General features: G+C 49.9%; 1 protein-coding gene across 3 annotated transcripts in view; it reads right to left on the reverse strand.

The window, feature by feature from the left end:
• Nucleotides 1-14,647, reverse strand: part of LOC149368000 (uncharacterized) — a 91,563-nt gene that overhangs the window by 35,284 nt on the left and 41,632 nt on the right. For 2 of the 3 annotated variants that reach the window (XM_089558160.1, XM_089558151.1), the window contains exons 6-7: nt 7,211-7,379; nt 4,582-4,863 (exon numbers count right to left, since the gene is read on the reverse strand). In XM_089558160.1, coding sequence (XP_089414286.1) covers nt 4,582-4,863; nt 7,211-7,379 — 451 coding nt within the window. The remainder of the gene's footprint in view (nt 1-4,581; nt 4,864-7,210; nt 7,380-14,647) is intronic. The other variant, XM_089558169.1, reaches the window with a different exon arrangement.

Here is a 14,647-nt window from a genome sequence, read left to right on the forward strand (position 1 = left end):
TCATGTTTTTGTTAGGCTTTGGTCACATGCCCTTGTTTCCTTTTTCCACTGGAATGGAATAGAGACCTTGTGCTTAACGGTTCGTGTTGTCTTTGACTCTGCATTTGTCAGCCTAAGCAGCGCACGTCTTGCATATGATGTTCCAATCAGCTGAATACCAGGCATTTCTTGACTTCTTTTCTTTGGGATAGACGCTTATGATTGTGATAAAGATGAAGTGTGGCAAGTGCGCTGCACGCACTCGCGCGCACGGGAGTGGAGAAGACGACGAAGTAGGATAATACAGATCGGCTCGACCGTATGCTACGTGTACTGTTTCATTCTAATTATCATTACTTACGATACAACATATTTTGGCGACGAGGATGCTGTTTTGATTCGGGACCTTCACGTGGCCTGCTCACCTTCCGTCATGAGCTTTTCTGGGCTTCAGCCACCACCGCCTTTCCTGCCGACTCCTGGTCGTCCTGCCCTTCCATGGGAGCAATGGGAGCTGGCGTTCCGGAATTGCATGCTGGCCTCTGGTGCCTCTACTCTGGGCGCGGACAGGCGGAAGGCCATCCTGCTGAACTGCATCGGACTGGAAGGTCACCGCATTTTTTATACCTTGGCGCCGCCGTCGTCCACTCCAGCGCCTACAGCAGCTGCATCGCACTCCGGTGACGAGGCGCCGCGCCTTGACGAATTTGATGCGGCGATATCTATCCTGTCGGCGCATTACAAATCGTCCGTGAATGTAATCGCCGCACGTCATCGCTTTCGGCGTCGAGTTCAGGCTCCAGGAGAGACAACCGATGAGTACGTCGCTGTCCTTCGCAGCCTTGTCGGCGACTGTGGCTTTGGGACCATGGCGGACGATATGATCAGGGACCAGCTGGTGGAGAAGACCTCGAGTTGCCATCTGCGTGAGCGCCTACTCATGGAAGGCTCCTCCTTGACTCTGTCGCGCGCTGTGCTCCTTGCTCGACAGTGCGAGCAAGCTTCCCGTGAAGCCAGGGAATTGGCTGAGGAGGACGCTCCAGTACGTCGTGTGGGATGCGAGCGCGGATCGAGGCAGACACCACCTCCGGCCCATTGCTGCAAGTGCCACAGTCAACCATCGCAACCTGCTGCTGCAATACCACAGCGCATGTGCTACCGTGGCGGATCTACGGTCCACCTGGCGAACAACCCTGCATGCCGAGCCCGCAACCGCAAGTGTCGTCGGTGCGGCAAGATGGGCCACTTAGACTCTCTTTGCAAGTCGTCCGACCGTCAAGTTCAGCAAGTTTCAGATACTGCTGACACATCGCCGATGCCGGATAGCTCCAGCAGTGCATCTATTCTCAATGTTGAAAGTCAAAAAAACGGAATTTTCGCCTCGGTCCTGATTGAAGGCAAGTCCATCCGCTTCCTGATTGACACCGGCTCATCTGTGTCGATTATTTCTGAAGACCTATACCACCGATTCTTCGCTGCAATTTTCCCGCTTAAACCAATTGCAGTTCAACTATTGGACTATTCTAAGTCTCGGATTATAGTCCAAGGCTGTTTTGTTGCCACAGCCACGTTTCACGACCGTGCCGCCTGCATCCTGTTGTACGTTGTCTCGGGAGGCACAACGCTGCTGGGTCTGGATTCAATTGCAGCCCTACAAATGAAGATCAAAGGTGCATCGTTGGAATGTCTTTCCATGACACCTGATACGCCTCTGTTACCTCCTGAGCTACGTCCACACTTCGAACATCTCTTCTCCAAGGAACTCGGAGTTGCTCGTGGCTACGTGCACAAAGTCAGAGTGCAGGATTCCGTTTCTCCTGTTGCTTGCAAGCTCCGTCGGCTGCCGTTTGCCATTCGACAGCAAGTGTCCGAGGAACTCCAGAAGCTTGAAGCTCAAGACATCCTTGAACGGGTCGACGCTTCCAAGTGGATTTCACCGATAGTCGTTGCTCGGAAAAAGGATGGCTCCATCCGCATGTGCGTCGATTTGCGTGAGCCGAACAAGGCTATTGTGGTCGACAGTTTTCCTTTGCCTCAAACGGAAGAACTTCTCCATAGCTTGGCCGGGTCACAGCGTTTTTCGAAGTTGGACCTTGCCTCGACTTACCATCAAGTACCACTTAGCCCTGAGAGTCGGGAATTGACCACATTCATTACCCATGATGGCCTCTTCCGCTTCAAACGAGTGTGTTTCGGCCTTGCTTCGGCGCCTTCGGCTTTTCAGAAGATGATGCACTTAATTTTAAAAGGGTGCAAAGGTGTCCTCTTCTACATCGACGATATCATAGTCCATGGCAGCACCCGACAGGAGCACCTGACCAACCTTCGTGCTGTTCTCGAGCGCCTGTCCCAAGCCGGACTCAAGCTCAACCACAAATGTGTCTTCGACGTTCCGAAGCTCACTTTCTTGGGGCACGTTGTCAGTGGTGCAGGACTGTTTCCGCTTTCTTCTGCCATCGAGGCGATTACGAAGGCTCCGACTCCATCTAACATCGGTGAGCTTCGCTCCCTCCTTGGACTTGCGGGTTTCTACTCCAAGTTCATCCCGCATTACTCCGACGTCGTTGAGCCTATGCGCGCCCTACTTCGTGGAAGCGACTCAGCCTTCACTTGGACCGCTGCTGCGGATTCAAGCTACACTGTAGAGTACCGCAAAGGCAACGACAACTCTGTTGCGGACGCTCTGTCTCGCCTTCCCTTACCGACCTCATCATGCAGTGAGCCCAGTGATTTCGACTCCAGTGACGACGATTTCGTCTGCCTGCTATCGCCAGCCGTGACTCTACCAGAGCTTCAAGAGGAAACCATCAGCGACGCGGCAGTTGCTCAAGCCATTCAGTTTACATCTGCGACATGGCCGGACAAGAAATCCCTACCGGATAACCTCAGGCCATACTATCTCCTGCGATCGGCGCTGTCCGTCGTCCAGGGCGTCTTGTACCGAGGTGACAGGCTCGTCATTCCCGAAAGTTTCCGACGACGCCTCATGGACATCGCGCACGAGTCACACCCCGGAATCAGCTGCACGAAAAGTCGACTGCGAGAGCTCTACTGGTGGCCGCGAATGGACGAGCACGTCGAAGAAATGGTACGGACTTGCGTCGTCTGCCAGTCCTGTGACAAATCGGCTCGTCCGGTGGCAGCTCCTCTGCAACCTGTCGCCTTCCCAGAAAAACCTTGGGATAAGGTTGCCATTGATATCGTGGGGCCTTTCGATCAAGCTCCCAGTGGCTGCCGCTTTGCGATTACTCTAATGGACTATTATAGTAAGTGGCCCGAGGTTTTCTTCGCTGATGCCATCACAACGCAAACCGTTCAAGAATTCCTGCTTGGTCTCTTTGCTCGTGAGGGTTACCCTCAAGAGATTGTCTGTGACCACGGACCTCAATTCTCATCGATGGCCATGCACTTTCCTCCGCGAACGGGGGATACGCCATTGATACTCTTCAGTGTACCATCCCCAAGCTAATGGACTCGTGGAACGATTCAATCGAGTGCTTAAGTCCTATATTCAGCTGTCTCTGTGCGAGCGACGCGACCTACGAACAGCTATTGTGGACTACCTCGGTGTCTACCGCTGTACGCCCCATGCAACGACTGGAATTGCACCAGCTGTCCTAATTCATGGCCGGTTGCCCCGCACAAGACTCAACGTCGTCGGACTGCCGGATCAGTGCTTCTCAATGGATCCGACAAAAGCGCTTAAGCTTTTGCGGCAGAGGCTTGATGAGAAGCAAACGCAGTACAAGCTTTATGCGGACCAGCGGAGTGGCGCCAAGTGTCTTCACTTACAGATTGGCCAGTACGTGCGTGTTCGCAAGCCCACTGTGCGAGGCAAACTTTCAGCTCGGTTTTCGGAGCCTCGGAAGGTTGTGGAGCAGCGTGGACCTGCATCTTATCTGCTGGATGATGGGCGAGTGTGGCACTCGTCCAAGTTTTCTGCGGTTCGCCCCGAAGTAGTTCAGCAGCAACTGTCCTCCCCAGCTCCAGCGGCCCTTTTCGCTGATATTTCGCCGCCTGTCGACGGCAACAGAATGCCGCCGCCCAGTCCACAGTCCGGAATCGTGGTCCAGGGTTTTTCTTCGGACGCGCCTTCAATCCATCTGATGCCAGCCGCTGAAGTTAGCTGCCCTGGCCCTTCATCGCACCTGGTTTCGCCCGCTCAGGAATCGGCAGCCGCTCCTCCACCCTCGTGTAGTACATCCACAGCGGCAACTGCGGCTTCACTTCCTGCGCCGCCTCGCCGAAGCACTCGCAAAAAGAAGCGGCCCGCATGGTTCAAAGACTATGACATCCGCTAGACATTTTGGTTTTTTTTTTAAGTGCGGCGGAAATGTGATAAAGATGAAGTGTGGCAAGTGCGCTGCACGCACTCGCGCGCACGGGAGTGGAGAAGACGACGAAGTAGGATAATACAGATCGGCTCGACCGTATGCTACGTGTACTGTTTCATTCTAATTATCATTACTTACGATACAACAATGATGTGTTGATCTTGATGATAACTTGATGATTGATTATAATACATCCCGCGAACCACTGATCTCATTACTACACCATCTAAATTTCTCCTCCTGCCGAGAGTACACCAGTTGGACGTACCTTAACCTCAAAAGACATCCCGGGAACCCCGACGTCATTTCCGGTGTGTGGTTTGCCAGTTCTTGCTTGGCCAGTAATGATGCCAAACGCCTCGGTCATGCCATACACGTGCAGCAGATTCTCTATTCCCACGAAGGCCTTGCGAGCCGCCTCGGCCACGGGTGTCGGGAGCACGCTTCCGCTCACGGCAACGCCTTGCAAAGTGGGTAGACCCCGGCCTGTGCGTTGAATTTCACGCACAATCGCTTGTAGTTGGGTAGGGAAAAAGAACGCCGCTGTCGCCTGCGCAAAAAGGTAGTTAGTACAGTTAGCTTGTGGCAGCAGACACGTTTTCAAATACGCCGAAGTAGCACGCTCTCCCGCCTCTTTACCTCGTCCCCCGCTAACACACCCTGAGAGAAATTCTCCAGTGAAATTTGCAAGAATGACAGCGCCCCAGCCACACGGCCTGTTGTGAGCGTGTTCATCATGCTAGCCACGATGAATCGCGTTGGGCATCGAAAGACGGGAAAGTTAAGTTTCAAACTGTTTTGTGTTCAGTACACAGGAACGCTTCCTGTTCTGAGTTGCATGAAGCGGTACGCACGTTGAATCCAAAGCAGTGAATTACTCTATCGCAGTTTTCGTTCGAACTCTCAGTACAACTAAAAGCGTTGGAAGAGGACGAAGCTATAAAGTTTATGAAATCTAAGGGCACTTCTTGGAAAAACACAAGTTCGAGGGGCCAGATGGGGACAAATACTGGCTTGCATTTTAAGAGCTACCTGTTAAATTTGGGTTAGGCCTTGAAAGGAGCACTGCGCTGCGAAATATGGTCAGCGAAAGAGCGGCTAATTACTGTCAGCAGTGAAACAACGACTACTGGGAATGCATTCTATAGAAGGAACTCCCTCCGATGTTTTTGATCAGCTCGCCTCTCTCTATCTCCCGCCCCCTCTGGCACCCTCCTACCCGGTGTACTGCGGTGGACCTAACCCCGATCTGCACCAATCCTTCACTCTCTGGGAGCTCGAATCGGCTCTGGCTGCTAATGCTACACGCTCGGCTCCCGGTGAGGATGTCATTACATACACCACACTTCGCAACCTTCCTGACTGCGCCAAAGAATTGCTCCTTAAAACCTACAATGATGCATGGGACAGCGGCTGCCTGCCCAGTTCCTGGACCTCCTCCCTCATTTCTATGATTCCAAAGCCGGGCAAGCCTCCCTCTCTCTCTAACCTCCGCCCAATCTCCCTGACATCATGTGTTGGTAAGACCCTTGAGCGAATGGCCCTGACTCGCCTCTCTAATTTTCTCGAGACGAGGGAGTTCTTCCCTCATTCTCTCATCGGCTTCCGACGCCACGTCTGTGCACAGGACATGTTTCTGGTTCTCCAGCACACGTTTCTGTCACCTACCCCCATTCAAATTCACGCACTTGTGACCGTCGATGTTCGCAAGGCCTTCGACGGTGTTTGCCACGACCACATCCTTTCCCAACTCGCCTCCCTAGACTGTGGCTCCCGCATGTACTGTTATATCCGCTCATTCCTCTCTAAACATAAAAAAACGCACCCTAACCCCTTTTCTTCAACAGGAGGTCGAACGAGCGGTCACCGCATTGCAGCCTTCCATCGTTTTCCTCCGCTGGGTCCCTGGGCATTCAGGGATTGACGGCAATGAGCTGGCTCATCAGCTCGCCCGTGACACACTTTTCCGGGCACCGTTGATCCCCTGGCCCAAGCCCTCGGAGGACGGTGGGAGACTCACCCTTCGCCGCACCATAAAAGAGGTCTACCTCGAGCTCCGCCTCGACAAACGCCTTTACCCTCCCCCTCATCCATCACTCACAGTGCCGGAGGCTCGCCTTCTTCGGCACGTTCAAATGAATGCAATCATCACCCCGTCTCGCCTCTTTCTCTATCGCTATCGATCGGACCCTTCCTGTCCCAACTGCCCCTGTATCTATGCGGACCTTGCCCATTGCCTCTTCTATTGCCCGGCTGCTCAGCAGTCGGGTTCCTTCCCCCCACCCTCTCTATCCATCACCACCTGGCTCGACTGGCTTGGCGCTGAAGGGGAAGAAGAACAGCGGCTTCTGGTCGCCCAGGCGGTCGACATCCTCGGCCTGTAAATTTTGGCCGAATAAACGTCTTCTACTACTACTACTACTACTAGTATAGATACTAATGAAGTCTCTTTTAGTACGGGAGCATTAAAGTATTCGCCACACCAGGACCCCGCCGATGTAGGAATCGAAATTCTCTGAATGGTGGAGAAGGTGACGACGTCACACGTGTGACGAGCCTATGAAAGACTAATCGCACAGCGCCGCTAAATTTGCCCAATCTATCACCACTGGAGTCAGCAAGGAATCGCTAGTGCGTTTAAATCCCTCATGTGAGCCTACAAGCATAAGCCTCAGAACACTGAGTATCAGTTTACTTCAAGACCCTAAAAGCCTGTGTTTACCCCAACAGGGTGCGAAGATAACTTCAACGTTCATGCAAGAGGCACTCAAAGCTTTCGCAGAGCTAGAAATGATGTCAACTACCTAAACACCAGTAAGTAAAACTACCCCGTGAGCTTTCCCAATGCACCTTAAGGTCATTTCACGCTTTTCATGGGACAACATCGAGCTTCCTACCTTGTACTTCTCGACAGCATCCATGATGTCCAGAGGATCCATCCGGACCGGTGCCACAACGCACGTGCAGCCGTCCAGCAGGCCAACCGTGTTTAAAAGCAGTCCCGACATGTGCGTGATTGGGGTCATTGCCAGCAGCACATCATTTTCTCCCCAAGGTACTTGCAACCTGCAGAGAACAGTGGCAGTGCTAAGCGGAAACAGAGAAACAGCCATGGCATTCCCCAGTTACAAGCGAGTGCTTACTGCACCATTGTGAATATCGCTGAATCTCGAGGCTATGGGATGCACGAATGAAAGGGATAAATATTTGACGAGTATAGTGTGTAGTCATTACAACAATCATCAGCCTAACTGCGCCCGCTGCGGAACAAATGCCCCTTATATTCTTCCAATTAACCCTGTCCTTCGTGTGTGGTATATGCGATTTAACATGCCGTAGTTATACGTGCATCATGCGAGAGACCGTAGACTAGGGATCTGGGTTATTTTCATAAACCTGGCTTTTTTTCTACGACGTGAGTCGTAATTAGGAACCCAGCCTGAGCCGCCGTATAACTGAAGCACGTTGCAGTTTTGGCACCGATCGAAGTGAATGGGAGCCAAACCAAGCCAAGAGAGAAGAGAAAGAATAGGAACAGAAGACAAGAACAGAATTCGTGAATTTTTAGCAGGACGGCAGCTCTTTTGCACTGAGACACCTGAGACACCTATGCCCAGAACAGAGATATGCCACAAGGTTCAGTGCTTTCGCAACTTCTTTTCAGTGTGCTCATGTGCAACATTCCCGTAAACACTTACGTTACAGCTGATGTTTACGCAGACGAAATAGCCTTCTTTGCCTCTGCAAGAGATATTCATGTCATATATCGTTCTCTCCAGGATTGCCTCAGTATACTCGAGGTTTGGTTGGATAACATTAGTTTGGCTTTAAATTTACATAAAAGTGGTGTGCTAGTTTTAGAATGCCACACGCCTTTATATACTTCATTACACTATCGCTCGGACAACTTACCACAGGTGGAATATTTCAGGTATCTAGCCGTTATTTATGATGCTAGATGGATTGGCGGTCCGACATCAATGCTAACGTTGAGAAAGGTGAGCGTTCATTCCGTAGGCTACTACGAATAAATAATAAGAAGCTTGGCATGCGCCGGGATACGCTTTTACTTCTTTACCAAGCTTATATCACACCCATTTTGGAATTTGGCTGGAATTTGCATGGCTTCACTCTGGCCCTTTGTAGGATCTGCCTTTGCCAATGCATTTCCAATATTGGGCCGATAACCTGTGCTGATTGGGATACTCTTTTCTGGCTCCCCTAAATATAAGCTTCATCCATTGCTGCTGTAAGAAAGTCAGGCACTGCGCCTCTGCGTAGGTTTCCCTCAGTCGATTCGTACAGCAAAACAGCGCTGACGGGCGGTACGGAAGAAGAGACAGACACATGCGCCGAACTAACAACCAAATGTTTTATTGCGAAAGAGGGGGGCAAGATGAAGCATATAAGGGAAGCAAATGAGGGGCAAACATGACATGACATGCATACGGGATATCATCCCTGATTAAGAAAGGCGATCTCCTGTGGGAATAGAGCCACCGATGGTTGGCTTACACATGAGTTGCCTAATGCGTGAATGTGGAAAGCCTCCGATATCAGGCGCGAGGTGTGATCTCTATACTTGGCGATGATAGTGGTTTGGTTCAGAAGTAGCTCACAATCCTTTCAATCTGCGGAAATAATGACCATGTTATTTCGGCGTGACTTGTTTCCAGTTTCTTTCGCGTGTGTCCCCCCGAAGGTGAATAACCGGCTGGTGCTGGGCCCAAAATACTGCGAGCATCCGCGACTCGACAAAACGCAGCTCCTCTCTCTTGTTAGGACCGCTGCCAGAAGAGTAAGAACGGATGAAGCTGGGAGATGCATCAAGGAAGGCGTGGATTCCCTACCCCCGGAGGTGAACAAAGAAAGCACGTGCCGTCTCACTGCTGCAGTAACGGTCCTCAAAGACACTGGCGTCAAGCTCCTTCAGACGGACAAAGAGGGTGGTTTTGTCGTCGTGGCAAACGACCTCTACAAGGACAAGGCTCAAGCTGCAGTCGCTGCCAACTCCAGACAAGTGAAAACTGTCAAGCCGTCGAAAGTGCTAGAGCACGCAGTATAGCTTTGTGAGCGTGCTGGTCTTTCAAGACTGGCCTCTTCTGTCAAGGCGTCGAAGTCATCTAGCCTAACCATCTTCTTCAGCGCCAATAGTAAGCTGCCCCTTCAGTGTCATTGTGTCCGAACGAGGAACGTGGCAACGTGAGGTAGCTGTGTTTCTGCATAAATGCCTGACGCACCTTGAGGTTGAAGATCCTTTCCTCATCAGAAAGCCTGAGACAGTGTCAGAATTCCTTCAAAACGAGTGTCCTGCTCACGTTAGCGCGTTTTCGGTAGATGTCAAGGACTTGTACTACTCCCTGCCGCAAAGCGCGGTGGTCGCAGAAATCAGCAGTTGCTTCGACCGTCATGGAGTTATGAAGTTCCAGAACAGTAGTGGCATGGATGTTCGCATTTTTCGAGAAATGCTCCGCTTTTAATTACAGTCCACGTTTGCTAGAGTTCACGATAGCTTTTTCATCCAAAAACAAGGTGTTTGTATTGGATCCAGCCTCGCTCCCGTTCTCAGCGACCTGTTCTTAGCTTTCTGCGATAGACGACTTCAAGCCAAGCTTGACGGCACCGTTGTTAAGGTTATGCGTTATGTAGATGACTTTTTACTACTTTATCGCAAACGTGACGCCCAACAAACTGTTGCTCAGATTTTTAACGTGTTCAGTACTGAACTTAACAGCCTACAATTGACCACAGCTAGAGCTACCTACTAACAACAAACTATAGTTTTTAGATCTGGAACTTGTGCTATCGTGTGACCATGTTTGTTGGATGTACTCCCCGCGCTCCCAGAAGAGCCTGCTCCCCTTCCGGTCGGCCCACTCTAAGATAGTTAAGCGCGAGACAGCGAAAACATGCATGGAAGCCGCTCTGTTTAGATCATGTGTGCATAAAACCCAAGCCAGCTTTGACGCGCAGGTTACTAAGCTCACCGCAGCAGGCTACCCGACGATATTATCTAGCATGGCAGAGTCTATACTAAAAGAAGGCAGAATTCAGAAGGAGACGCGCAAACTGGACAATAAGCACAAAACATGTATTCCGTATGTTCACCAAGTATCGCACAACCTGAAAAAGATTGCGATCAAAGCGGGCGTGAAGCTCCTTTTCTCTGCCAGGAACAAGTTGGGAGGCCTGTGCAAGAGAGTGAACCAGGAAATTATAGAGAAGGCTTGTCAGAAGAAACATCGAAACAAATTTGTCAACTGCTGCTGTGCTGTGGTTTACGTGGTCCCGCTGTCATGCGGCCGTTTTTACATCGGGGACACAGGACGGCACGTCAACGAACGGCTACGCGAACACGCGAAAGACATTGAAAACAAGTCACGCCGAAATAACAAGGTCATTCATTCCGCAGATTGCAATGAATGTGAGGCGTTTCTGAGCAAAACCACTATCATCGACAAGTATAGAGTTCACACCTCGCGCCTGATATCGGAGGTTTTTCAGATTTATACATAGACAACTCGTGTATAAGCCAACCATCGGTGGCTCTATTCCTACAGCATACAACGATACGCTACCCGCCTGGCAGCAGAAGCTGCACGACTATACCGTTGCTAGTCTTCCAGCTGCGACGCTGCCCCTCCCCGGACGCCTGCGTGCGGACCTGGAGGAGCACGGGTCTTCTTCTGGCGGAAATAAGGTTTCTTCACCATCATCACCCACAGGAGATCGCCTTTCTTAATCGGTAATGATATCCCGTATGTATGTCATGTCATGATTGCCCCGCATTTTCTTCCCTTCTATGCTGTATATTGCCCCCTTCTTTCACACTAAACCATTTGGATGTTAGTTCAGCCCATGTGTCTGTCTCTTCTTCTTTCGTCCCGTCCGTCAGCGCTGTTTTGCAGTACTATTTTACATGAACCAACCAGCCTGACTCAGCCCTCTCCTCCCGCAATCAGTTTCTACCGCAGTTATGTACCTGGATGCTCGTATTCTCGTCCTGACTCCCGTTTCTACCTTTTACTTATCAGGACTTTCTTCCGGGCACTCAAGCCTCCTTCTGGTGCGGCTACACCTATTTTTGTCACCCGCCCTGCTCTCTTTCTCACTCATTACTGGGCAATGTTCTGCATCCCTCAAGTTTTTTCCGCTCAGAACGTTGTTGAACATTTGTATGAATATCAAATTTGTATGTAGAGTTGGTTGCGCAATGTACCCTGTGGATATTGCTTTTGATTATATTTTCACACTTAATACCAAGCATCTGCCTTCGAGGGCACTAACTGGTGTCTACTCTGATCACCTTTACAATCTCCAGCACCACACTGTGATTGCTCAGATGAATGTGGGACTGGCCAGAAGGCAGCGGTTGGAATTTTTTTTGGTCTCTCTCCTGGAGCTTTTCGGTTCAACTCCCATATCACACCCGTATTTCGAGAGGAGTTTATGGCTCTGATGTGGCTGCTTTGAAAAATCGCTTCAATGATTCCCAGGTGATTTTCCTCTCAGATTGTCTTTCTGTTGGCGCTGGAGTCCACACGGGACGCTCGTTTGAGCTGCTCACTAAAGTTTTTTTCCTGAACAGGTGAAAGAGGTGCTCTTCTATCACTAAAGTTCTTTTATTCCTGGATGGGTGAAAGAGGTGCTCTTCGTTTAGATTCCAGGTTAATAAGGTATTTACCAAAGTTGCAGCAGACTTCTTGGCAAAATCAGGGTTCAGTGCAACTGTCGGCGGTAGTGTCCCTAATCTCATCCTTTTCGGAATGTCTCGTTTTCAGCGTTATTAGTACATAACCACCAAATGCAACTGTCCCTTGCTCTCTACAGCTGACTACCAACATCTCATGTACCTATGGAATCCTCGTTCGTGTAAATCCCGGCAGTGTGAGGTAGCGAAGACAATGATGCAGTGCAGGATCTCCCGCTTAAACCTTTGCACGGCTTACGGAGAAATAGAAACAATGCAGCATTTCTTAGTCTCTTGCCAGAGGCTTAGGAATCGCAGAAGGACGCATTTAGATATTCCCATTAAAAAGTTGGGACTCACTTTGTCTGTCCCGCTTCTTCCGTCCTTCCATGCGAGCGTCAGAGGTTTTTCATTGCATGCAGTTCGCGCATACCTCAACGATTACATAATAGCTACCAGCAGATTCCCTGCTAATTGTATCCAAAATTTCCACATTTAAAGTATATCTTAGTGATTTTAATGTATTAAGTTATTTGATCATTTATCCACAACCATTAGCTTGGCATCAGTTTCCCTCATCTATTGGCCCTCCTGACTGTACCTTAGCCGAACCCCCGTCAAGAGTTTGTGCCATGCCTCTAGGGCAACAACAACAGCAACAACAAGACGGACAAATAGGGAAGCCTCCCTTGTTTTGAGAGAAATGACAGCAAGTGAAAACAATTACTGTGTTAAAAAGGCTTCTGCTGAGTTAAGACATTGCGTCTCGTCAAATGCTGAACTAAGCTGTAGACTAGTTTATGAAGCGCATGGCCACCGCACAACGCAAGGAAATTTTTGCAACGTTGCCTGCAGCGGAATACTGCTGCTGCCCGCAGCCGCGCTTCTGTGCTACTTCCTCTGGCTCATTTGCCGAATGCCGCAGCCTCTAACGACAGCGGAGGCGATGAATGCTTGAATTGTGATTATTTGTGATGCATCCCACACACTGCAACCGATAATGCTCTGAGGTCTCAAAATGAATACATTTGGGCCCTGTTTCTTCCGAAGTATTTCAGGCGTGTAGAAGTCTATCGAGCGGACATCGATGTTGCTTCCCCAAGTCAGTACAAAAAGGTACCGAGCTGTAGCCGAGAGCACGAATACTTTAAAAGCGGGTATACATTCATTAGGACAGGCTATACGAGAGAGGACTTTGTCAGGGGTCCTAGTTAAGGTTGATGACGATGATGATGTTTTCAATGGAATCAGCATCTGTCGGCAATCTGCTGGGCATGGAAACGTCCGTAGAAGCGAATTTCTGCCAGGAATAATTGATCTTCGTGGAAAAGAAAGCATACTCTACTCCGTTAACATTTAAAACCCACTATGGCGTGGAGCGAGTACTGTGCTCGCCGAACCTCTGTGGCCATTGGGCAATCGCACAAGGCCGCACAAAGCTGCAATGCACTAGGCTGCACCGAAATCAGCGCCGGTGACACATGGAGCAAGGGAAGGGGGGGGGGGGGTCTTTCAGAGCTCGCACTCGGTGTCAAGCAGCTTACTCTGTACCACAAAAAATGTGTACGGAGGCGCAGCACCACACGTACTCGCAGAGCGATGTCAACGGAACAGTCGCGCGATGCTCCCAGCCTCACTGTGCAGTCTCACGCTTGACACTCAGAGCAGGAGGCTTTCATAGGGAGAAGAAATGTACATGAATAGCAGCAGAAGTTTCACCTAACAGCCTGTCATTGATTAATGCCACCAATATTTTATTGAAGAAAAGTCGTTTTCATATATTTATGTCACATTACTTCGAAATTTACCGAATTGTGGGTTATGTATTATATCTCAACGACTATCACAAAATTAATCTCCAGGCGGTAGCGTTAATTCCATTTGTTAATTCCAATGTTAATTCCAATGTGTTAATTTCATTTTTCTTTCTCACACCAATAAATTACTGCTGGCGCTCTGAGCAGCGGGCATCCATACCAGAGACAACGTACAGCCTGTTTTCAAAGGTGAAGAGCCAGAGAATTTTGCTCATAAGCCGCCTAGTAGAACCCTTGTAGCGTCCGGGGATGTCCTCACCTTCGGAATGTGATGAATACATCACACTTGAGCTTCAAGATGCTTCAAGCACTGACTATGTACGAATATCGGCCAATCAACACCCAGGATTTAACTATTTGGCTGTTTGCTTTTGGAGAAAGGTGTAGATCTGTAAGTGCTATGTTGAATGGCGTATGCGCGCTGATAGTAGGCTCTCTCTCTTCGGCCCGTAACGAAGAACGTAGAGGAAATGTTTATCAAAACCAATTTCTGGTTGTCTCGTCGAAGTGTCTCCAGTTTACTAACTCTAAAGTCCAAAGTTTAATGAAGATTTATTTAAGGTTCGCATCCCGAGATTTCTGGTCATCAGGTTTTGATTGAAAATCTCCGTAAAGTCGTATAGCCTCCTTTAATTCTACCATCACCTGTTGTCTTGAAGTGATGCTTCCCAGGCGGCAGCGAGCTGAAACAAGCACTCGCCCAGTCAAACGTATACAGCTCAAGGGGTTTCCTTCTAAACTGTTTAGCGCAGTCCCTAGCACATCTAGGAGCCCAAATCTTGGCAGGATTGAAGACTCGAAGCCGTTCATGGTTCGAAAGATTACGG

This window comes from Amblyomma mixtum, chromosome 1 (assembly GCF_055824585.1).
Source record: "Amblyomma mixtum isolate Tamu chromosome 1, ASM5582458v1, whole genome shotgun sequence".
Lineage (NCBI taxonomy): Eukaryota > Metazoa > Arthropoda > Arachnida > Ixodida > Ixodidae > Amblyomma > Amblyomma mixtum.